This window comes from Thalassophryne amazonica, chromosome 1, assembly GCF_902500255.1.
Source record: "Thalassophryne amazonica chromosome 1, fThaAma1.1, whole genome shotgun sequence".
Lineage (NCBI taxonomy): Eukaryota > Metazoa > Chordata > Actinopteri > Batrachoidiformes > Batrachoididae > Thalassophryne > Thalassophryne amazonica.
In genome coordinates this window covers 87,737,596-87,764,154 of record NC_047103.1, presented here as the reverse complement: position 1 = coordinate 87,764,154, position 26,559 = coordinate 87,737,596, and the positions used below count along the sequence as shown (strand labels likewise).

Below are 26,559 nucleotides of genomic sequence, written 5' to 3'. Positions count from 1 at the left end.
TAGTTAGATTGATCTAGATAACTAGATAACGATTTGTTTCACAGTGTAATCTTCACGTGCCTTAACTAAAGCACTCCCTCTGCTGAATCACCTCTAAATTATTCACACATTATTCAGTTTGTGTGTTTTTAGGAATCCGCTAGCTTAGCGCAGCTACAAGCTCCGGTTTTGCATGGCGGCTTCTCCTGTCTCTCCAGCACTTCTCTGCTCTGGGTGTGAAATATTTAGTTATTTAATTCATTTGAAAGCTTCACTCTTAGTCTTGTCCATCCAAATTGGAAGTCCCAAAACCCAGTTTTATTTGTTGTTATCTATCGTCCACCTGGTCGTTACTGTGAGTTTCTCTGTGAATTTTCAGACCTTTTGTCTGACTTAGTGCTTAGCTCAGATAAGATAATTATAGTGGGCAATTTTAACATCCACATAGATGCTGAGAATGACAGCCTCAACACTGCATTTAATCTATTATTAGACTCAATTGGCTTTGCTCAAAATGTTAATGAGTCCACCCACCACTTTAATCATACTTTAGATCTTGTTTTGACTTATGGTATGGAAATTGAAGACTTAACAGTATTCCCTGAAAACCCCCTTCTGTCTGATCATTTCTTAATAACATTTACATTTACTTTAATGGACTACCCAGCAGTGGGGAATAAGTTTCATTACAGTAGAAGTCTTTCGGAAAGCGCTGTAACTAGGTTTAAGGATATGATTCCTTCTTTGTTATGTTCTCCAGTGCCATATACCAACACAGTGCAGAGTAGCTACCTAAACTCTGTGAGTGAGATAGATTATCGCGTCAATAGTTTTACATCCTCATTGAGCACAACTTTGGATGCTGTAGCTCCTCTGAAAAAGAGAGCCTTAAATCAGAAGTGGCTGACTCCGAGGTATAACTTACAAACTCGCAGCTTAAAGCAGATAACCCGTAAGTTGGAGAGGAAATGGTGTCTCACTAATTTAGAAGATCTTCACTTAGCCTGGAAAAAGAGTCTGTTGCTCTATAAAAAAGCCCTCCGTAAAGCTAGGACATCTTACTACTCATCACTAATTGAAGAAAATAAGAACAACCCCAGGTTTCTTTTCAGCACTGTAGCCAGGCTGACAAAGAGTCAGAGCTCTATTGAGCCGAGTATTCCTTTAACTTTAACTAGTAATGACTTCATGACTTTCTTTGCTAATAAAATTTTAACTATGAGAAAAAATTACTCATAACCATCCCAAAGACATATCGTTATCTTTCGCTGCTTTCAGTAATGCTGGTATTTGGTTAGACTGTTTCTCTCCGATTGTTCTGTCTGAGTTATTTTCATTAGTTACTTCCTCCAAACCATCAACATGTCTATTAGACCCCATTCCTACCAGGCTGCTCAAGGAAGCCCTACCATTAATTAATGCTTCGATCTTAAATATGATCAATTTGTCTTTATTAGTTGGCTATGTACCACAGGCTTTTAAGGTGGCAGTAATTAAACCATTACTTAAAAAGCCATCACTTGACCCAGCTATCTTATCTAATTATAGGCCAATCTCCAACCTTCCTTTTCTCTCAAAAATTCTTGAAAGGGTAGTTGTAAAACAGCTAACTGATCATCTGCAGAGGAATGGTCTATTTGAAGAGTTTCAATCAGGTTTCAGAATTCATCATAGTACAGAAACAGCATTAGTGAAGGTTACAAATGATCTTCTTATGGCCTCAGACAGTGGACTCATCTCTGTGCTTGTCCTGTTAGACCTCAGTGCTGCTTTTGATACTGTTGACCATAAAATTTTATTACAGAGAATAGAGCATGTCATAGGTATTAAAGGCACTGCGCTGCGGTGGTTTGAATCATATTTATCTAATAGATTACAATTTGTTCATGTAAATGGGGAGTCTTCTTCACAGACTAAGGTTAATTATGGAGTTCCACAAGGTTCTGTGCTAGGACCAATTTTATTCACTTTATACATGCTTCCTTTAGGCAGTATTATTAGAAAGCATTGCTTAAATTTTCATTGTTATGCAGATGATACCCAGCTTTATCTATCCATGAAGCCAGAGGACACACACCAATTAGTTAAACTGCAAGAATGTCTTACAGACATAAACACATGGATGACTTCTAATTTCCTGCTTTTAAATTCAGATAAAACTGAAGTTATTATACTTGGCCCCACAAATCTTAGAAACATGGTGTCTAACCAGATCCTTACTCTGGATGGCATTACCCTGACCTCTAGTAATACTGTGAGAAATCTTGGAGTCATTTTTGATCAGGATATATCCTTCAATGTGCATATTAAGCAAATATGTAGGACTGCTTTTTTACATTTGCACAATATCTCTAAAATTAGAAAGGTCTTGTCTCAAGAGTGATGCTGAAAAACTAATTCATGCATTTATTTCCTCTAGGCTGGACTATTGTAATTCATTATTATCAGGTTGTCCTAAAAGTTCCCTGAAAAGCCTTCAGTTAATTCAAAATGCTGCAGCTAGAGTACTGACAAGGACAAGAAGGAGAGAGCATATTTCACCCATATTGGCCTCTCTTCATTGGCTTCCTGTTAATTCTAGAATAGAATTCAAAATTATTCTTCTTACTTATAAGGTTTTGAATAATCAGGTCCCATCTTATCTTAGGGACCTCTTAGTACCATATCACCCCAATAGAGCGCTTCGCTCTCAGACTGCAGGCTTACTTGTAGTTCCTAGGGTTTTTAAGAGTAGAATGGGAGGCAGAGCCTTCAGCTTTCAGGCTCCTCTCCTGTGGAACCAGCTCCCAATTCAGATCAGGGAGACAGACACCCTCTCTACTTTTAAGATGGCTTTTGCCTTGCAATGTACAGCACCTTGGGGCAACTGTTGTTGTGATTTGGCGCTATATAAATAAAATTGATTTGATTTGATTTATATTGTGTGCACATTTTTTGATATTGTGCGCATGTTTTAAGCATCGTTTGAGTAAAACAAAGGCACGATCTACTTAAATGTGGCCACAACGTGCATTCAATATTGTCGTGACACATAAATGTTGGCTATTAGCCAGTAAACCAGCAGACAGTGTAATACATTTCCCCATTAGAAATGGATCTCTCAGGGTGTATCATCATGGTTTGGGTGCACAAGGACATATAGAGAACTCCAGCTGCCCAGCATGACATCAACTGGAGTTTAAGCACATTAAAAAAGATGGTGAGGGCGAAGCGTCTCTGCGTCGTGAGGATGACAATTTAGGTCATATTATGGAGTTCATTTTCAACGAAAGGAAAACGTGCGCACGTTTTATTAATTCGAGGGCTCGATTAAAGGAAAACATGCGCACATTTTATTAATTCGAGGGCTCGATTAAAGGAAAACGTGCGCGCGTTTTATTAATTCGAGGGCTTGATTAAAGGTTAACGTGCGCACCAATTATCACGGCCAGGAAAATGTGTGCACATTTTATTCATTTGAGTACATGTTTTATTAATTTGTGGGCTCAATTAAAGGAAAACGTGCGCACAAATTATCATGGCCAGAAAAAAATATCAGAATTACTGATTTCTCAAAAAATGTTGGTCCGATCATCTTGCTGTTTTCACAACTTAAATCCTCATGAAAAAACATATAAGTATGCGAAAGGACGAAAGTAAGTGTAATGGAGGCCAGCAGGTGTCGCTGTGCATATGTAGTTAGTAAACATCACTCCCAACAGCTCAAAAGGATTCTCTGGTCACAAGACCAGAGCCCTGGGTTTTAGCCTTCTGGTGAGACAGCCCAACTCCCATGCCGGAGATCGTGAGTTTGCATCCCGAGGGGAGTGAATGGGCGGAGTCATAACAACACAACGCAGAGTGTAGCCGCTACATCAGCTCTTTCTAGATTTCAGTTGATGTTCCAGATACACAAACACACAGAGGCCACTCGCCTTGTATTATATGGATTTTCATGCAATGTCATGAAAAAAAGAGGATTATTGTTGAAACATTAACTGGCATGGCAGAAGATAAGCTTTGCATTTACCCAGGACTCTGAAATAAAGTTTGAGTTGTGGCAGATGTGGTTTTCTTGAAGGAAGGCAAATTAGAGCAGTCTGGCAGAATATCCATGACTGCATCAGTTGTTAGGGTTGTCTGATCAGTTGGTATCTGCTGGGTCCATTTTCCGGATTGATCTTTCTGTTATAGCAGATACGGATGAACCCAGATGCGGAGCACAAACTACTACAGATAATATAAGGTAAAGTTTCACTGTTTATTTTGCTTTGGAGAACCGGACTTTGTGATGAGGAGGCATCAGAATGTGTTCAGCAAGCAGGCAGAAGAGAGGTGAACTGATTGACAGTGCACAAAAAACATGCTACATTGCATAGGGGAACCACTTTTGGTCGCATTTTTAGTGCTATTTGGCACCATTTTTGTGAAAAAAAAATCAGGCAATTCTTTAAGTTCAAACATGATTCAGCAGCCAGATAACATCTTGGTGATGTGGTTCTGTCACCCAGATGTGGAAAGACAGCACCAGATGAGCAGCAGGTGATGATTGTGGACACAGAGCACAATGTCAGGAAAAATAAAAATTACTTTGCAGTTTAAAACAAGTTTCTTATAAGGGGACCTTGAACTTGAACACCACCTTAGCCAGGAAGAACTGAAGAGCCAGAGTTGATACAGTGTACTGCAGCTGATGCAGTATATCAGCCTGGGTGCACAACCTCGTCAACACGTGTGCAAACGTAGTTGCATTAATCAACAACATTGTTATTTTACAAAATCTGCAGGGTTGGAGTCCAGAACCAGAGGAGTATAAGGATGTACCATGGCAGAGCCTGGAGGGACACAGCAGCAGTACACGGAGGCCGTACTTACAGATAGACCTGTTGAAGCAACGGAACATTACTGGTAAACTCATATGTGCATAGTAGGTTTATAATTACAGTATTACAGCTGAATAAGCTGGATAAATTTATTCTGTAATTAACTCCTATGAAACACTGTCAACCTCTTACCAGCCACATTTGTGTGTAAGTGTGTGACTTTGACAACATGAGAACTGCTGAATTTATTTGAGCACTAACTTTTCATTAATGTACCTTGGCATAATATATCTGAGCTCGCATATGATGGTCATCGGTCAAGTTCAAGGTTGCTTCTGGTGCAGTCATTGTATTTCTTTCTTAAGTTGAAATTCTTCTGTTCCATATTTAAAGTTGTTGTTTGTGCAAGTAAATTCTGCTGAGACCTGACTCATAATGCACTAGTAAAATACATGAAATGGTTTATTTCTGCCTGATGTTGTCCAGGTGTGGTAACCCAGGGTGGTGGAGTGTTTGACACTTATATATCAAGCTTCTACCTGCAGTTCAGCCAAGATGGCAGACACTGGTACACTTACAAAGAGGTGCTCACTGACGAACGATCTGCAGCTAAGGTCCCACTTTGTGTGTTGGGTCTGTACGTTGTAGAACTGATTTCCCACATCTTGAATTGTTAGATTATTAATTTTTTTTGCCATTCTCTGTCCAGACTTTTCATGGTAACTATGATGATCGTGGGGTGGTGGAGAACAGACTGGATAGGAGGGTGTGGGCTCAGTTTGTTCGCCTCCTACCACATGACTTCCACAATGGGATCTACTTGCGCCTTGAGCTGATGGGCTGTGGAGCTGGTGATTAGACGGCTACATGTACTTCATTCAGCTGACATGTATTTGCACAAATATTATGTCAGGTTGACAACTCTCATCCTTGCCTCTTCAGTCTCCACAGCAGCTGGCTGCACAGCAAAGGAGTTCCAGTGTAACAACGGCCACTGTGTACCTGCAGACTCATCAGGTGTTGTATGTGATGGCATCAATGACTGTGGAGATGGATCAGATGAAATGTACTGTGGTGAGTTTCCAAAAAATAAAATGCCTATTTCTCCTTTTTGTTTAGTCACACAGTCATGAAATTTGACTTATATATATATAATGTGTGTGTGTGTGTGTGTGTGTGTGTGTGTGTGTGTGTGTGTGTGTGTGTGTGTGTGTGTGTGTGTGTGTGTGTGTGTGTGTGTGTGTGTGTGTGTGTGTGTGTGTGTGTGTGTGTGTGTGTGTGTGTGACCTCAGATATAGTCACCAGCCCACGTGGTTGTCCTTTTGGCCAGTTCTCCTGCTTTTCAACAGGGGGCTGTATTAATGTTATTTTGCGTTGTGATGGGATCCCCCACTGTCCCAGAGGAGAGGATGAAATTGGTTGCTACTCTCATGGGAATGTTACCACCCAGCTAGACAGGTGGCTATTTATGAATATTGTTGCAACAGTAAATGCAGTTCCAGTTCATTGTACATTTCTTAAATATGTGTCATGAATTTACCTGTTATTTATATCTGTTTCTGAACCAATCAGCAAACTGCACACACCCACTCCTGCTCCACTCAGGACTCCATCTATGGCTGCTGTTACTCATCCTACAGTCACACCAAAGGTAATAGAACATTTTGGACAATTGTCAGTTCATCCAACCTCTACATTTGTGCTTCTACAAGTCAGAGTCAGAATTAGAAGTGGTGGCCTAAAGAAGACAAGCTGCTTTTTAATCACAAGGTCACAGGTTCAGTCTTCTGATCAGAAACACAATATGGTGGTGGTGGTGGGGGGTGAAATAACTGCTCTTGTCCTACTCTCACTATTATCACAAAGACACCCTTGAGCAAGATTCTTAATCCCCACTTTGTTCCCAGGGGATGAAACGGTTTTACAGACATGGAAGGTTGTAAAAGGTTGTTACCCAAAAATAATATGAAGGACATTCAGGGATCACAACCTCATCAAATATCTACTGGAAATCAGAAGGGAAGGTCCAAACAAAGCAACCTCTAATGCTGTTTCTGACTCCCAGGAGTCATTCAATCAGACAAACATGGTTGAATTTTATTGTGTGAATTCTCATCAATGATGGTTTCCAGAGCAGCCCTTTTCAGGTGCAGGAAAATGCATTTTCAGTTGGGGTAGTAGCTTTAACAGGGTTAATTTGTTGTTGTTCAATAACTCAGTGACAGTTGAGTACCTGGCATGGCAGCACCCTGTCACTGGTATAGGTCAGCCTTTTTCAAAGAGTGGTTCACGGACCACTGGTGGTCCATGAGTACATGAGTAAAATATCATATTTTAAGTTACCATATTCTAACTTAAAAGTGTTTCTCAAAATGTTTAAAAATGACTTCACACTCTAATAGATATTCATGTACTGTTGTAATATACTGTTGGTGTGGGAGGCAGACCTATTGTTTTTGGATATTTGGAGACTTAGGTTGTCCATGAGGTTATTTTTTTTTTTTACGTTTTTTAAGTGGTCCTTGGTGTGAAGACATTTGAGAAACACTGGTGTTTGTGAATATGAAACTTTATAAATGCAGTGCTTAACAATTTATGCATGACATGGGTTTATATTACAGTTTGTTTCAAAATGTAGTAATTTAGCTAAACTACAGTCCATCATAAAATCTTGAAATTTTCTTATGTATTATTCTTAAAAGACAGTTTTACACTTCAGATGTTTTCATAAACAAAGAATTTGTCATGTTATCTTGGATGTGCATAATGTATAATGTGTATTAGATAAGATAGATAAGGCATCCCTGTTTTTTTCAACAATGTTTTTATTGATTTTAACAGTTAAAAAATAACAAAATACAAAAAAGCATCATAAAAAACAATTATTCAAGATTTTACATCAAACAACAAATTATAATACAGTAAATAAGTTGTACTTAAAATAACAAGGTGTCACACTCTAGTCTCACCAGGAAACCCACTTCAGCAGTTCTTGAGGAAGTACATCACAGGTGCCCACCCATTTTCAAATTTCTGTGCTTTGCCTTGTGTTACATGGGTCAGTCTCTCTAGTGTAACACATCTTGTCATCTCTCCCATCCTAAATTGTGTCCAACGAATTTCAGTCTCTCTCCAAGACAAAGCAGTTATCCTCCTGGCCTGCAGGAGGCCAAAATCGATTAGAGACTGATGTCCAGCACAAACTGAAAAGTTATGTGGATATATTCCTAAAATACAAAGCCTTGCTACATATGGTATTTGCACACCTGTGATTTTCCTTAAATTGTGGACCACCATTTCCCAAAATCTTTCAGGTTGGGACATTCCCAAACCCAATGAATTAACTTGCCTTTTTCAGTTAAACATTTTACACATGTGTCTGGAATGTCCGGGGCCCATTTGTTACGCTTCTCAAACAACCCTGTTTAATATATTTTTTTTGTTTGTTTGTTTGTTTGTTTTTCTTTGTATTCACCCAATGTAAGAGGTATAACGCTGTATAAGATATTGATACATTTCAGCAAAGTTCATTTGGTAAAATTCACATTGAGGTTCAAGACTTGTTTAAAATTCTTAGCAATTTAGATATTTCAAAAGCACTTGCCGCAGATGGTTTAGCTTGTAGCATTTCTTTTCAAAGGCTTTTTACAGTGTTACCCATAATTCATAAATTACAGGTCTGTGGTATTCTTTCTGATCGTCAAAATTGGTTTAAGACAACTTATTTGACTGGGACAAAATGGGGTGGTTGTTGTGGGTTGTCACTCAGGTGGGCTTCCAGTGGTGTCTGAGGTTCCCCAGGGCTCCATTTTGGGGCTGCTATTGTTCTTTCTTTTGTAAACATTAATGACATGCCCAGCTCTACTCAACACTCCACACTTGCCCTTTTTTGCTGATGATCTGAAATGTTATAAGCAGAGGTGGGATGAAGTCACCATCAAGTCACTCTCAAGTCATGAATCAGCAAGTCCCAAGTCAAGTCTCAAGTCATAATGACAAGCAGTTGTTTGCAAGCTGATTTGAGACTTGACTTGGGGCTTGCAGATTGATGACTTGAGAATGACTTGATAGTGACTTCCTCCCATTTCTGGTTATAAGTCCATAGATATAGCGAAATATAGCGATATTACACCATTAAAAACATCTGTGGATGATATCATTTTTTGGAAAGTACCCAGGTACAGTGAGTTCAACTCTGGGTCATGAAAATTCACCATTCAGGGCCGGCAGATACAGGCAACTTATTTATTCCACTGTGGTCTCACTTTTTCCACAAATATGTTTGGTCTAATTAAATTTTCCAAATTGTGTATTATGTTATTTTTTTAAAAACAGCGTACATTTTTCACACAGCATATGATATGCATATTTTCTAAATGATGTTTGCTAGTTTGTGCAGTGTACAGTATACAACCCCTGGCAATAATTATGGAATCACCGGCCTCGGAGGATGTTCATTCAGTTGTTTAATTTTGTAGAAAAAAAGCAGATCACAGACATGACACAAAACTAAAGTCATTTCAAATGGCAACTTTCTGGCTTTAAGAAACACTATAAGAAATCAGGAAAAAAATTGTGGCAGTCAGTAACGGTTACTTTTTTAGACCAAGCAGAGGGAAAAATAATATATATGGAATAATAATAATAATATGGAATCACTCAATCTGAGATCAACTCTGTGATCTGCTTTTTTTCTACAAAATTAAACAACTGAATGAACATCCTCCGAGGCCGGTGATTACATAATTTTTGCCAGGGGTTGTATACAGGGCATGCGGAGGGTATTCAAAACACTTCACTTTTCCCACAATTTGTTATGTTACAGTCTTATTACAAAATGGATGAAATAAATTTTTTTCCTCAAACTTTTACACACAATACCCCATAAAGACAATGTGAACAAATGTTGTTTAGATTTTGGAAATTTATTTAAAAAAAAAAAAAGAAATCACATGCATGTAGGTATTCACAGGCTTTGCCATGAAGCTTAAAATTGAGCTCAGGTGCATCCTGCTTCCACTAATCATCCTTGTGATGTTTCTACAGCCTAATTGGAGTCCACCTGGTGTAAATTTGGTTGATTGGACATGATAAGGAAAGGCACACATCTGTCTACATATAAGGTCCCACAGTTGACAGTGCATGTCAGAACACAAACTAAGCATGAAGAGGAATTGTCTGTAGACATCCAAAACAGCATTGTCTCAAGGCATCAATCTGGGGAAGGGTAGAGAAATATTTCCGCTGCTGTGAAGGTTGCAGTGTGCAGTGGGCTACATCATCCACAAATGGAAGAAGTTCAGATCCACTAGGACTATTTTTAGAGCTGGCTGCCTGTATAAACTGAGTGATCGGGGAAGAGCCTTAATCATGGAGGTGACCATGAACCTGATGGTCACTCTGCCAGAGCTCTAGCATTCCTCTATAGAGAGAGAAGAACCTTTCAGAAGGACAGCTATCTCTGCACCAATCCACCAATCAGGCCTGTATAGTAGAGGGGACCGGATGGAAACCACTCCTTAGTAAAAATCACATGGCCATGAGAAACAAAATTCTCTGGTCTGATGAGACAAAGACTGAACTCTTTGCATGAATGCCAGGTGTCATGTTTAGAAGAAACCAGACACCATCCCTACTGTGAAGCATGGTGGTGGCAGCATCATACTGTGGGGATGGTTTTCAGTGGCAGGAACTGGGAGACTAGTCGGGATTGAGGGAAATATGAATGTAGCAATGTACAAAGACATCCTGGAAGAAAACCTGCTGCTTGACCTCAGACTATGGTGATACTTCATCTTTCAACAGTGCAATGGCCCTAACCACACAGCAAATATATCAAAGCAGTGACTTTAGGACAACTCTGTGAATGTCCTTGAGTGGCCCAGCCAGAGCCAAGACCTGAATCTGATTGAACATCTCTGGAGAGATCTGAAAATGGCTGTGCACTGACGGCTCCCCATTCAACCTGATGGAGCTTAACAGGTGATGCAAAGCGAAATGGGTAAAACTCTCCAAAGATAGTTGCGCCAAGCTTGTCTCATCATAGTCAACAAACTTGAGGCTGGGGAGTGACGTGGGTATGCCAAGCAAGATGGCAACACTGTAGGAGATCTCCGATTATTCGCTACTAATTTCATCACTTAGCCTCTATTTATCTACCTACCTTGAGCTAAATACTGACTGACTTAATCCCAAAAAAGTTTTTAGTAATTTGACTGAATTTTTGGCAGTAAGAAATGGCGACATCAAAATATGTCAAGGACACGACTCGAATGGCTACTTGGAACAAGTCTCTCGACGAAGTTGTTGAACAAAAAATAAGTATCAAAAAAAGTCTTTGCTAAAATAATGAAACTGAGTACTACGCTGACAGAAGTAGCTGCCGATGTAGCTCCTACCACTGAGCTGAAAAACTCTGTCATTGGGCTACAGGTACAAGTGAAGGAGGTGGAGGACTCCTCCCAGCTGGAGGACGTGACCAAGGGTCTTGTGACTAAAACCAACACCATGGGGGGAAAAGCTGGACATGTTATAGAACCACGTGCAAATGCTTGAGAATCAAAGCAAGAGGAACACCGTAACATTGGTTGGACTGGCGGAGACAAACGGGACTAATGGCACGTTGGAGGAATGTGTCAAAAAAGTTCTGAGCGAGGGGCTGGGGATAAACCCTGAGGCGGAGTTTGAAATTGAAGTAATGCATTGAAGGCTCGCCCCGGTGCTGAAGGAGGACCAGTCACCCAGACCCGTATTGATCCGCTTTCTGAGAAGATACTGAGAGGTGCAGCGGAGAAGCTAGGAGTGAAATGGGATGGACAAAGTCTGTCAATATTCCCTGATGTGACCAAGGAACTAGCAGACCAGAGGAAGGAGTTTCTGAACATGAAGAAGAAAAAGGAACTGCTGTCTCAATGAGAAAATTGATGTAACAATTTGCATAGATTCTTTTAAGTTATTTCAACTCAGTTATTTCAACTTTCAGCTGGGTTAATGCCACAAGACGTCTCTAGTAAAGTTGAAATAACTTTAGTCAAGTTGAAATTACTTTAAAAAATCTATGCAAATTGTTACATCACTTTTTTTCTCCTTGAGACAGCGGTTCATTTTTTACAATGTAAAATTTTTTACTGGGAACGTTGTGGTTCATGTAAAAATGCAGCACTGTGACAACCTCTGGAAATGTTACATTGTCACAAGGATATCATAACATTGCCGCAATGTTTCGACAATGTAAATTTGTTAGCTGGGAAGCATTGATTTTTTTTCTGAACTTGCGCTCTCTTTTGAAGGCATGCACTGTTCACACACTGTTACTTCAGGCCTGGAAGAAACCACAACCTTATCTGTTTGCCTTTAACCTTCTACACTGCAAGAGTTGGGAATACTCAACTTTGCTTCAGTGCACCTTTCTGGTGGTAATGAGGGTGAAGCTGTTACTACACTTTTCTTTACCTGTCCAGATTTTTGTGGACCTTCCACAGATCCAATGAAAAATGAGTCATCTCTGCTTTCACAAGCTCACTTTCCTTGCCTTTAGGCATACAATTAATGTCAGTGCTTCCCAAAATATCAACTATTTTCTCACCCGTAATCACAGGAATGATATTTGGCTCATACGATTATCGATTATATATTTATGCTCTTTTCATTGTAATTTATTTGCAGGATGCTGGCCTAGGATATCGTGGTGAGTGTTAAATACATTTTAGATCCTTTTTTTTTTGTGAAATTGATGATTTTTAAGTTCTTTAAGAATAGATGTAAGATTCTGCATTTGCAACAGAATCATTGGCTTGAATTCGAAATTCACAATGTAAAATAGGATTGGGTTTTATTTATATCCCACAGTCATTTGTTCCTCTGCTCTTGGAATGGAAGATGGGAGAATTCATTATGGACAGTTGACCTCATCCTCCCATCATGAGAACAACCCTGCTGATGCTGGACGCCTAAATACCATCCCAAATATGTGAGTGCACCGATCTTTATAAAGCTGTCAGACTTACACAAATACAAATTATACCGTAACATTTGATCTTCTGTCTTCACTTAAACAGATGAGAAAGTATCAGATCCAAACCATTACATTAGAACTTAAATTTTGTGTTCATTGGATTAATTTCAAATAATCTGGTACAGTATGAATTTTCCTCCTCTGGTAGACCCACACCCACTCATCCAGTCTTCTAAGAAGGAGGTTGCAGGAAAAAAAAAACAGCTTGAAGTAAAGCAGCAACTGATAGATGGTTGTTCTTTGAGCAGAGTCTCTTGTAATCAGGTTATATTTCTTGTAGTCAAAGTCAACACATCATAAAATAGGAACATATACAAATGCTCTTGTCATTATAGCAGAGATATTTACACTGATATAATCAAGGAATGGCTTCCATGTTCTTTCAAAGGCATTACTTTGTAGTGCAGGAGACAGGTCACAGAATCCAGAGGTATATATTCCATCATTGTTCTATGCCATCCCTCAATTGAGGGGACTTCATCTGAAATCCAGTGTTGAAGGATATTTTTCCTGGCACAAAATGTCAAAACATTATACAATTTTGTTCTGATATATATCAGTTACCCGTCCGTCAGGGAGTCCCAGAAGAAGGGAGACTGGGTCAAGTTCAAGCTCCTTCTTCAAAACCTTTTGTATTTCAAATGAGACATCATTCCAACAGTTCTGTATTTTTACACAGGAGCAGAAACGATGAGTAAGATCACCAATTCCTGTCCTACATTTAAGACAAAATGGAGAGACATCCTTTTTATATTTGGAGAGATGATTTGGAGCAACATGTTCCCTATGTAGTATCTTAAGTTGCATTGCTCTTGTTCGGTTACATACCATTATTTTCCTTGCATTATCCCATATGTCACTCCACATCTCCCCTCTGTTATTACAACTCCCAGGTCGCTCCCAGTGCTCAGGCACTGACACCTGACTAGCATAAAGGGTTCTAATAGAAGCATCTCCCTGAGAAAGAAGCACATGTTTTTCCATCTGTATGACAGTCATATCAGCCAGTAGCGATGTATCTTTTATGATAAAATCTCTGACCTGCAAATAAAGAAAGAAGTCATTTCTAGATATACGATATTTTTCCATAACTTAATTAAAAGGCATGATGACAGAACCATCAAAAAGATCACCCAAGGAAGAAGTTCTCTTAACTGTCCAGCATTTATAAACTGTGTCCAAGGTCCCTGGGAGAAAGCCGGGGTTATCAGTGATCGGGGTGAAAACTGACATAAGCCCCGATCTACCTTTAATATGCTGCATAATCCTCCACGCTCTAACAGTATTAACTATAACCAGGTTGCTGCAATGCTTTTTGACACACTTCAGTTTATCAATAAAAAGTAGATTTCTTAGAGGACAACTGGATAGGGACTTTTCGATATCAAACCATATTGGGAGGCATCTTCTTTAATCCAGTCAGCTATGTATCGTAGATGGGCACTCAACTGATATCTTGGTAGTTGTAGCTGAGGGACTGACACCGAGGGGTTCAACTTAAACAATAACACACTGTCTGCATATAATATGCATATGTGATTTTTCACCCACATCCAATCTAGTCACTAAACGGTCTCATCTGACAGCTTCCACTCGAGGTTTAATTGCCAATGCAAACAAAAGAGGTGATAAAGGACAGCCCTGTCTACTACCCCTCCGGATCACAAACTTTTCTGACCTAAGACCATTAGCTATGACAGTAGCCAGTGGCTGGGTATACAGGACCTTCACCCATCTAAAAAACTCATTACCCAAGCCAAACCTTTCAAGAGTAAAAAATAAATAGGACCATTCAACGCAATCAAAAGCTTTCTCTGCATCTAGAGAAATCACAAGACCATCATCAGCACCTTTAATACATTTTAACACTTTGACTGGTAAATTTTTTCCTAATGAGGCTTGCCACCCCTCTGCTTTTAGTGGTAAAGGATCAATCAATCAATCAATCAACTTTTTTCTTGTATAGCGCCAAATCACAACAAACAGTTGCCCCAAGGCGCTCCACATTGCAAGGCAAGGCCATACAATAATTATGAAACACAGTCTACGTCTAAAGCAACATAACCAAGGGATGGTCCAGGGTCACCCGATCCAGCCCTAACTATAAGCCTTAGCGAAAAGGAAAGTTTTAAGCCTAATCTTAAAAGTAGAGAGGGTATCTGTCTCCCTGATCTGAATTGGGAGCTGGTTCCACAGGAGAGGAGCCTGAAAGCTGAAGGCTCTGCCTCCCATTCTACTCTTACAAACCCTAGGAACTACAAGTAAGCCCGCAGTCTGAGAGCGAAGCGCTCTAATGGGGTAATATGGTACTACGAGGTCCCTAAGATAAGATGGGACCTGATTATTCAAAACCTTATAAGTAAGAAGAAGAATTTTAAATTCTATTCTAGCATTAACAGGAAGCCAATGAAGGGAGGCCAATACGGGTGAGATATGCTCTCTCCTGCTAGTCCCCGTCAGTACTCTAGCTGCAGCATTCTGAACCAACTGAAGGCTTTTTAGGGAACTTTTAGGACAACCTGATAATAATGAATTACAATAGTCCAGCCTAGAGGAAACAAATGCATGAATTAGTTTTTCAGCATCACTCTGAGACAAGACCTTTCTGATTTTAGAGATATTGCGTAAATGCAAAAAGGCAGTCCTACATATTTGTTTAATATGCGCTTTGAATGACATATCCTGATCAAAAATAACTCCAAGATTTCTCACAGTATTACTAGAGATCAGGGAAATGCCATCCAGAGTAAGGATCTGGTTAGACACCATGCTTCTAAGATTTGTGGGGCCAAGTACAATAACTTCAGTTTTATCTGAGTTTAAAAGCAGGAAATTAGAGGTCATCCATGTCTTTATGTCTGTAAGACAATCCTGCAGTTTAGCTAATTGGTGCGTATCCTCTGGCTTCATGGATAGATAAAGCTGGGTATCATCTGCGTAACAATGAAAATTTAAGCAATACCGTCTAATAATACTGCCTAAGGGAAGCATGTATAAAGTGAATAAAATTGGTCCTAGCACAGAACCTTGTGGAACTCCATAATTAACTTTAGTCTGTGAAGAAGATTCCCCATTTACATGAACAAACTGTAATCTATTAGACAAATATGATTCAAACCACCGCAGCGCAATGCCTTTAATACCTATGACATGCTCTAATCTCTGTAATAAAATTTTATGGTCAACAGTATCAAAAGCAGCACTGAGGTCCAACAGAACAAGCACAGAGATAAGTCCACTGTCCGAAGCCATAAGAAGATCATTTGTAACCTTCACTAATGCTGTTTCTGTACTATGATGAATTCTAAAACCTGACTGAAACTCTTCAAATAGACCATTCCTCTGCAGGTGATCAGTTAGCTGTTTTACAACTACCCTCTCAAGAATCTTTGAGAGAAAAGGAAGGTTGGAGATTGGCCTATAATTAGCTAAGATAGCTGGGTCAAGTGATGGCTTTTTAAGTAATGGTTTAATTACTGCCACCTTAAAGGCCTGTGGTACATAACCAACTAACAAAGATAGATTGATCATATTTAAGATTGAAGCATTAAATAATGGTAGGACTTCCTTGAGCAGCCTGGCAGGAATGGGGTCTAATAAGCATGTTGATGGTTTGGATGAAGTAACTAATGAAAATAACTCAGACAGAACAATCGGAGAGAAAGAGTCTAACCAAATACCGGCATCACTGAAAGCAGCCAAAGATAACGATACATCTTTGGGATGGTTATGAGTAATTTTTTCTCTAATAGTCAAAATTTTGTTAGCAAAGAAAGTCATGAAGTCATTACTAGTTAAAGTTAATGGAATACTCAGCTCAATAGAGCTCTGACTCTTTGTCAGCCTGGCTACAGTGCTGAAAAGAAACCTGGGGTTGTTCTTATTTTCTTCAATTAGTGATGAGTAGAAAGATGTCCTAGCTTCACGAAGGGCTTTCTTATAGAGCAACAAACTCTTTTTCCAGGCTAAGTGAAGATCTTCTAAATTAGTGAGACGCCATTTCCTCTCCAACTTACGGGTTATCTGCTTTAAGCTACGAGTTTGTGAGTTATACCACGGAGTCAGACACTTCTGATTTAAAGCTCTCTTTTTCAGAGGAGCTACAGCATCCAAAGTTGTCTTCAATGAGGATGTAAAACTATTGACAAGATACTCTAACTCCCTTACAGAGTTTAGGTAGCTACTCTGCTCTGTGTTGGTATATGACATTAGAGAACATAAAGAAGGAATCATATCCTTAAACCTAGTTACAGCGCTTTCTGAAAGACTTCTAGTGTAATGAAACTTATTCCCCACTGCAGGGTAGTCCATCAGGGTAAATGTAAATGTTATTAAAAAATGATCAGACAAAAGGGAGTTTTCAGGGAATACTGTTAAGTCTTCTATTTCCATACCATAAGTCAGAACAAGATCTAAAATATGATTAAAGTGGTGGGTGGACTCATTTACTTTTTGAGCAAAGCCGATAGAGTCTAATAATAGATTAAATGCAGTGTTGAGGCTGTCATTCTCAGCATCTGTGTGGATGTTAAAATCGCCCACTATAATTATCTTATCTGAGCTAAGCACTAAGTCAGACAAAAGGTCTGAAAATTCACAGAGAAACTCACAGTAACGACCAGGTGGACGATAGATAATAACAAATAAAACTGGTTTTTGGGACTTCCAATTTGGATGGACAAGACTAAGAGACAAGCTTTCAAATGAATTAAAGCTCTGTCTAGGTTTTTGATTAATTAATAAGCTGGAATGGAAGATTGCTGCTAATCCTCCGCCCCGGCCCGTGCTACGAGCATTCTGACAGTTAGTGTGACTCGGGGGTGTTGACTCATTTAAACTAACATATTCATCCTGCTGTAACCAAGTTTCTGTTAGGCAGAATAAATCAATACGTTGATCAATTATTATATCATTTACCAACAGGGACTTAGAAGAAAGAGACCTAATGTTTAATAGACCACATTTAACTGTTTTAGTCTGTGGTGCAATTGAAGGTGCTATATTATTTTTTCTTTTTGAATTTTTATGCTTAAATAGATTTTTGCTAGTTATTGGTGGTCTGGGAGCAGGCACCGTCTCTACGGGGATGGGGTAATAGGGGGATGGCAGGGGGAGAGAAGCTGCAGAGAGGTGTATAAGACCACAGCTCTGCCTCCTGGTCCCAACGCTAGACAGTCACAGTTTGGAGGATCCCAAAAAATTGGCCAGATTTCTAGAAATGAGAGCTGCTCCCTCTAAAGTGGGATGGATGCCGTCTCTCCTAACAAGACCAGGTTTTCCCCAGAAGCTTTGCCAATTATCAATGAAGCCCACCTCATTTTTTGGACACCACTCAGACAGCCAGCAATTCAAGGAGAACATGCGGCTAAACATGTCACTCCCGGTCTGATTGGGGAGGGGCCCAGAGAAAACAACAGAGTCCGACATTGTTTTTGCAAAGTTACACACCGATTCAATGTTAATTTTAGTGACCTCCGATTGGCGTAACCGAGTGTCATTACTGCCGACGTGAATTACAATCTTACCAAATTTACGCTTAGCCTTAGCCAGCAATTTCAAATGTCCTTCGATGTCGCCTGCTCTGGCCCCCGGAAGACAATTGACAATGGTTGCTGGTGTCGCTAACTTCACATTTCTCAAAACAGAGTCGCCAATAACCAGAGTTTGATCCTCGGCGAGTGTATCGTCGAGTGGGGAAAAACGGTTAGAGATGTGAACGGGTTGACGGTGTACACGGGGCTTCTGTTTAGGGCTACGCTTCCTCCTCACAGTCACCCAGTCAGCCTGCCTTCCCGACTGCACGGGGTCTGCCAGGGGGGAACTAACGGCGGCTAAGCTACCTTGGTCCGCACCGACTACAGGGGCCTGGCTAGCTGTAGAATTTTCCACGGTGCGGAGCCGAGCCTCCAATTCGCCCAGCCTGGCCTCCAAAGCTACGAATAAGCTGCGCTTATTACATGTACCGTTACTGCTAAAAGAGCCTGAGGAATAACTAAACATTTCACACCCAGAGCAGAAAAGTACGGGAGAGACAGGAGAAGCCGCCATGCTAAAACGGCTAAGAGCTAGTAGCTACGCTAAGCTAGCGGATTCCCAAACAGGGAATCCGACACTAGACAGGCTGTGGAGCAGCACAGGTAACGCACGACAACAGTGCTAAAATAAAATAAAAATCCACTAGACAGGCTGTGGAGCAGCACAGGTAACGCACAACAACAGTGCTAAAAAATAAAATAAAATAAAAATAAAAATCCACTGGACAGGCTGTGGAGCAGCACAGGCAACGCACGACAACAGTGCTAAAACAAAATAAAAATCCACTAGACAGGCTGTGGAGCAGCACAGGTAACGCACGACAACAGTGCTAAAACAAAATAGAAATCCACTAGACAGGCTGTGGAGCAGCACAGGTAACGCACAACAACAGTGCTAAAACAAAATAAAAATCCACTAGACAGGCTGTGGAGCAGCACAGGTAACGCACAACAACAGTGCTAAAAAATAAAATCAAATAAAAATAAAAATCCACTGGACAGGCTGTGGAGCAGCACAGGCAACGCACGACAACAGTGCTAAAACAAAATAAAAATCCACTAGACAGGCTGTGGAGCAGCACAGGTAACGCACGACAACAGCGCTAAATAAAAATCCACTGGACAGGCTGTGGAGCAGCACAGGTAACGCACGACAACAGCGCTAAATAAAAATCCACTGGACAGGCTGTGGAGCAGCACAGGTAACGCACGACAACAGTGGTAAAAAATAAAATAAAAATCCACTGGACAGGCTGTGGAGCAGCACAGGTAACACACGACAACAGTGCCAAAAAAAAAAAAATCAAAATCAAAATCCACTGGACAGGCTGTGGAGCAGCACAGGCAACGCACGACAACAGTGGTAAAAAATAAATAAAAATCCACTAGACAGGCTGTGGAGCAGCACAGGTAACACACGACAACAGTGCCAAAAAAAAAAAAATCAAAATCAAAATCCACTGGACAGGCTGTGGAGCAGCACAGGCAACGCACGACAACAGTGCTAAAACAAAATAAAAATCCACTAGACAGGCTGTGGAGCAGCACAGGTAACGCACAACAACAGTGCTAAAAAATAAAATAAAATAAAAATAAAAATCCACTGGACAGGCTGTGGATGTCCAGTGGATGAGAAGGATGAGAAGTAAACTTGATCAAAGCCACACTGTTGAAACTTTAAATGCTCCACATCATTCAGATGTGTTTCTTGCAGCATAGTGATGTCCACCCTTTCCTTTTTTAAAGATAACAGTATTTTTTTTCCATTTGATGGGTGAGTGGCTTCCCTTAATATTCCACGTGCACAATCTCAATGTTTCACAGGTCATAACTTTTCTCATTAAAAAGGTTTAAGCTCCAAAATGTATTAAAATCTCCACCTTGATTCTTACCTAATTGTAACCCAGCTTACAGACAAAAAACAAACACACATTACAAATATCAAAAGTGCCAACAGCAATATTAGAGGAACCTTCCCCATGTGATAACCAGGGGATTACCATGACCTTCTCCATAATCAGACACAAACCTAACCTTCTCTTGCAATTCCAAGCTCAAATAACACCGTCTGAATCCTGAATGATATTAATATCCACCCTTAGACAAGAACAAAAACCAGAACGAGCAGACCAATAAAAGTAGAATATAGTGTTTTGTAGTGTTAATGACAAGTCAACTCTGATGTGGTAGCATGCAACACCCTTTGAACACCAACCCAATCCTCGAGGAGGAGGAACTGTTACCAAGACAAGATATCAAAGAACTCAGCTGAACCAAAAGTCTTGAAGAAACTCTCCTCATCCAACAGGCATGAAAAACAACAAAGCACCCAAGGAAGGCAACATTCCCATTGAAGTCTTTAAAGAAGGAGGTCTGTTTCTCCAACACCTACTGCACCAGCTCATATACAAAATCTAGACTCAAGAAGAAATGCCTGCAGACCCGAAAGACTCAATTATTATCACATCTACAAATGGAAATGAGACAAGTCAAACTGCAGAAACCATCAAGGAATCTTCTTGCTGTTGACTGCAGGAAAGGTTGTAGTGTGGACTGCCTACAGCCATCTGTGACCACTAGCAGAAAACTAACAAAGCCACTTTGGGTTGCTTTCCTATCACTCAAAGTGGCTCTTTTTTAATTTACCTCATTGAAAGATACAAGAGTTTTCTCATTTCACAAAATATTTTATGAAATCAGGAAGCTCGGGCTCTTATTTAATTCTGTGGTTCTCTGCATGAAATGGTTCATCTTTCAGTCTCTGTCTTTTATTAGTATTAAAAATAAATCAACATCCTTTTGTTGCTGCATGAATTAGAAAAGTAAAAAAAAAAAGATTGTGATAGGTTCTGATGGCACATAACATCCACGTGTGTGGGAGCTGCTCTCTCAGTCTGAGGTGCTGGAATTTTTTGTCGTCCTCTTATTGAAAGCAATAGAATATCCAGTTTACCATCTGCCACATCTCATCAACATGTGAATGCAACATTACAGCAAATCTAAGAACAACATATTTAAAATTAGAAAACTATTTTATTCTATTTATAGCAATTTTCCTTTCCTTTTCAAGTCTAACAACACTCAGCTACTTGGGCCATTTGTACGTTTTTCAATCAGTCATCCAGTGTTGTTGTATTTTGGATGAGCCATTGGGACTCATTCTGTGGACCCTGCCAACATGAGTGGCCTTAAATAAAGTCATGTTTAAGGAATACTACAATGCATAGTGTTTTGTGATGTATTCACCAGATTGTCTTTTTGATATTTGGGACAGAGGCTTTAAAGCGTACTTGTGTAGTGTGTGTCTGAACATTGAACATGTGTGAAAATACCTGTTGGTTTATTTTGGCTGTGCTGTTGAATAACTAATCATCTCACTGCATGTGGTTCTTTTAGTCAGGTTATGGAGCCTGGTTGGAGCCCTTTGCCTTCTGATCCCCATCCCTACTTTCAAGTGGACTTCCTGGAGCCCACTTGGGTTTCAGGTGTGATAACTCAGGGCAGTGAACATATGTGGGGTTCCCTGACTAAATACCGCCTGGCCTTTGCACTACACAGTAGACACTTTACAGACTATACTGAGAGTGGGAAGCCCGATGCCCTCATTAAGGTAATTTCAACATTTTGTCATAATATATGTTGCATTGTGTAACATTTATAAAGCTTTGTTGAGTTGTGTCTTCTTGGTTGAGATGTAGGTGTTTGAGGTACGGCTGGTGGGCAGAACCCCTGTGACTCGCTGGCTCGATCGGCTGGTCAAAGCTCGTTACCTACGTGTTATTCCTGTTGAGTTCAGACATACATTTTTCCTGCGTGTGGAGATTCTGGGTTGTAGGGAAGGTGAGGAATTGAGTCAAATACCGTGCTAATTCACTGGAAAAGTAACATAATATCATCTTGATATGAAAAAGTATTTCATTCTTCTGCATAGATGAGCTGGTAACCCCCAGCGGTGTGACTGCCTTGCCTGTGACCACTGTGCAGCATTGTAATCAAGGCCAGTTTGCCTGCCTTTACAGTGAAGAGTGTGTTTCTGTCTCTGTCCTTTGTGATGGTCAACTCAACTGCAAAGATCACTCTGACGAGATGAACTGTGGTGAGAACTGACAGATATGTGGTCATCGTTTTTGATGGCATCCACTAAAAACGAACAAACACTGAATCAAGTGATGAGATGCAAATTACATTTGACAGGTCTTGAATAGATGTGTGCGACACCTTACAACCTAGCTCAATTCTCTTGGTTGCTCATGAGTGTCAGTAATGAATTCTTTGCTGGTTCTTCTTTCTTCTCTAAGGATTTCCTGGGCTCCAGAATCAGACCAGCCCCACGAGGAGACCAGGCTTCCGTAGTGACACAACTGTTGGTGTTCCAGGAATCTATACTGCCAGATCACAAGGTAGTTGACACAACGTAGCTAGCCCAGGGGCCACAATCCAACCTGAACTTCACCAGACAACCAACCATGTTTCACACTGATTAACTCCAACTCTAATGTTGTTGTTGTTGTTGTTGTTGACAGAACCTCAGGTAAACAGTCAAATGGATTCTTTCTTTCTTTTTTAACACCAGATAACTGTCTTGTTTTTAGGATCTTTCGGTCATTTGCATTTGCTCTGTGAATCAGCACAAGTGACATCACACCCATCCTTCATTCTTTACATCTGCATACATTTTCTGAAATAAACTTCAGGTTTGAGATGTGTGAAATACAGACAAAAAGAGTAAACACCTGTCAGAAGAGCAACATTTAGGAGTTTACAGCAGTTTATATTCCAGTAACGACCAAAATAATTTCTATGGTGATCACATTGTATTCCAGTGAAATACTGTATATAAAACTACAGTTTGACTGAGCTGAATTGATGACTGAATAAACTTTGATTTAATTATAATTTTTCTCAAATTAAAATGTTGCTAGGTACTATATACAGTAGCTAAATTATTAACTCCCTTTGGCTGCTCCCTTTTTTTATCTTTGACTTGTCACTGCACATCTGAGGCTGATTTAGCACAAGTTAAGTCTGATGCCCTTCCTGATGCAGCTCCACATTACATGGAGAAATGGCCAGGGGTGGGGGTTTGAACCGGGAAACGTCTACAGTGAAAGCAAGCACATTAACTGCTTGACCACCATCCCTGCAATTATGTAACTAAATTAAATCAAATTAAATTAATTTGTTCCATTACATAGTAATAAAAAGGTTCATACAGTGTTGTTCAGAATGATAACCCTGATTATGAGACAACCTCCCATTTTGCAGACACATGATTGGAAAAAGGCTTTCTGAAGCCCAATCTTCTTTTTTATATCACCCCAAATCAAGGCACATTTGGGACAATATGTAAAATGCTGCCAAAACACACACACATACACACACACACAAATCCACAATTCTTACTTTTCCTCCTATTTCCTTGCAGTCAGTATGAACCAAAGATATTTCATGTTCATACTCCTTAAAGGTCCACTTTGGAAGACATTTTTGAAGACAAAACAGTTTTTATACATAATTATAATAATAAACAGATTCTGCTCTTTGAAAAAAACAATGTTTAATATACAGTCTTATTGTCATTATTATGGCAGCACAGTGGATTAGTGGTTAGCACTGTTGCCTCACAGATTAGAATTAGGTTAAAGCCTAATTAAATCAGAACCACATTCATTGTGATCCCGTATTAAATTCAGTCTTCAAATTTTTACATAGATTGTAATAGATTGTCATTGACTGCAGAAATGCCAACTTGTGGAAAATAGCCGAAAGGGCTCAAAACGCCCTTGTGTACTTGTAGGTTTGACAGTTGAACAGCCATAAACTCTCACAGACTTCACATGAACTCCCTTCAGAGTCTGTCAGTCCATGAGGGCAGCCATTCCGACAAAGTCTGTGTGTCTGTGAAAAGTATAACTCAAAACATTTTAGTCCAATTATGACCAAACTCAGAGGAATAACTGAGGGTCAGCCAAAGAAAAAGTGAATTGTTTTTGAGAAAATCACGTGCAACTTGATCATGTGCAACTGATATACATATTTAAGACATGTAAATGGTAAATGGACTACATTTATATACCGTTTTTCCATCGGCATCAGAAGCTCAAAGTACTTTACATGTATCCTTTTTTTGTGGAAATCAATGCAAGTTGAAATGAAAATGCATCAGATTTAAGAAAATATTGTATTTTGTTTGCACATTTACAAAGTTTCATATTGAGGCGTTAGAAAATACAATGAAAAGCAACTGAATGATCTCCAGTTATAGGACAAAATAATATGAATTATGTACACTTTTTCATTTCTTTTCGTTAGTTCACAGTTTTTAAGGCTGCGTGAAAACTTGAGATGCATTTAAAGAAGCTGAAGCCAAAGTCCTGCAGCCAGCGAGGGTCATTGGTGGTCTCCTCAGTAATGGACTGTGGTGGACAGCGCCAGCTCACTTTTCACAATTCTGTGGATGACAAAGACAGTTACACAGACTTTTCAACCTTTACATAATATGCATCATCTGTTTGTGGATTTCTTGGGCTCTGTGGAGGAAGTGAGCCTGGGTAAAGTTCTCCTTACCAACATGGGTTGAGGAGCTTGTTGTTGTCCTCCTCAGGTTGGAGAGCACTGATCTTCTTCTGTTTGTCCTGAATTGTAAGAAAAGATAGAATAAGAAATAATAATAATAAGAAAACCACAGAATGTGTGTGTATGATTGCATGTTTCAGACTATAAAAACAAAAGTCAAATCTTCATTTATTACTCAACATTCAAATGCCAATACAATGAATGATCACCAAGAAACTGCTTGGACATCTTTTCTGCTTGATGTGTCCCTGAGTGCAAAATAACAAATCAAAATAATCCAATTTGACCACCTGATATTTTCATTAATGTTCCTGATATTGGGTGTTTGAAAGTGTTGAAATCAGCCATTCCAAAACTACAAAATACCAGTGACAACTTTGAAATGTGACAATCATCCAGGATCCACCCAACATAGAATCATAATTTTGGCAACACACATCATCATCATTAAAAGAAAATAAGTGGCGGTTGACCAGCTAACTAGTTCTGAAGCTAACTTTGACAGCTAAAAAGCTAATGAGAGCAACACTGAAACAGTGATAACGGCTGTTGGTGATAAAACTTACTTTCTGCCTCCACTTGTTTCGTTCACCGAGCTCAGGCTCCCGTCTCCGCTTTTGTCTTTTTGGAACCTTGTCCATGGGCCAGATATCTGCGACTGACAGGAACTGAGGAAGAGGGTCATGATGGTCATGTGGTTTTTGGTTTTCCTCAACAACCATGTCAGTCAGCAGGCTGCTGCAGAGGATTTCATTCCCAGTGGGCCTCATGTGGTCCTGGAAAGAGGGAAGACTAAGATTCAGCACTAATGCAGAACATGACCACTTTTTTAGACCCATGAGATTCAGAAAACCGTGACAAGGTGGAAGCACAAAAGAAAAATTCTTACAAATGTCACTTTTGATATCTGAGCCAAAACAGAAACCCACAAAATTGTGTTTGGACAAAAACTGTCTTTGACGATGGATGTGCTTGAACAATAGAACATCATAAATAAGTCAAAACAAAAATTTTAGTAGCAGAAACTGAATTTACAAAAAATCGTGACTTCTCCAGTAGAGGTCATCTTGATCATATGTCACAGTTTAAACTCACAAACATAAAACAGGATCAGTGTGCATTAGTATAATTTAACTTGAATCCTATCAGTAACTGACTGAAGATGTGTTATTGACTGCATGATAACATCTTTGAGCCAGTCTCATAATTGTGATGAGGTTCCTTTTAGGCTGAAATAGTCAAGGTTACAATTTGATGAGTTAGCACTTGTAACCCTCGCAAAGTCCATGACATCACAATCTGGGACGGCTCAAGTAAGACTGTGGGAAAACTCACAGAAACGTGATAACCGTATATCTCACCGAGACTTGCAGCGTGTCCCTGATCAGGGAGTTCAGCTCGTCGGAGTATTCAGATGGGATTCTTTTGATTTCTCCACTGTTGATCTTGTCTTACACTGCCTTTTTTCCCAACCCTTGAAATGGAGGCCTAAACAGGTGAAATACAACAACAATGATTCAGCTTTATTTTCAACACAGCAAGAAACATCAGCTCAATTATGAGGTGCAGATCTTACTTTAAGGCACACAGCTTGTAAAGCAGACACCCCAGGGCCCAGATGTCTGACTTTTCATTGTAGAAAGTCTTGTTGATT

The 26,559-nt window shown here is 39.8% G+C and overlaps 1 protein-coding gene across 1 annotated transcript in view; it reads left to right on the top strand.

Moving 5' to 3' along the window:
- scospondin (subcommissural organ spondin) overlaps positions 1 to 26,559 on the top strand; it is an 852,118-nt gene that overhangs the window by 210,127 nt on the left and 615,432 nt on the right. Inside the window, 13 exon segments of the mRNA XM_034168739.1 lie at positions 4,746 to 4,866; positions 5,268 to 5,395; positions 5,491 to 5,632; positions 5,724 to 5,894; positions 6,080 to 6,239; positions 6,354 to 6,432; positions 12,447 to 12,468; positions 12,630 to 12,750; positions 21,726 to 21,939; positions 22,028 to 22,169; positions 22,261 to 22,446; positions 22,628 to 22,797; positions 22,853 to 22,860. Coding sequence (XP_034024630.1) covers positions 4,746 to 4,866; positions 5,268 to 5,395; positions 5,491 to 5,632; positions 5,724 to 5,894; positions 6,080 to 6,239; positions 6,354 to 6,432; positions 12,447 to 12,468; positions 12,630 to 12,750; positions 21,726 to 21,939; positions 22,028 to 22,169; positions 22,261 to 22,446; positions 22,628 to 22,797; positions 22,853 to 22,860 — 1,664 coding nt within the window.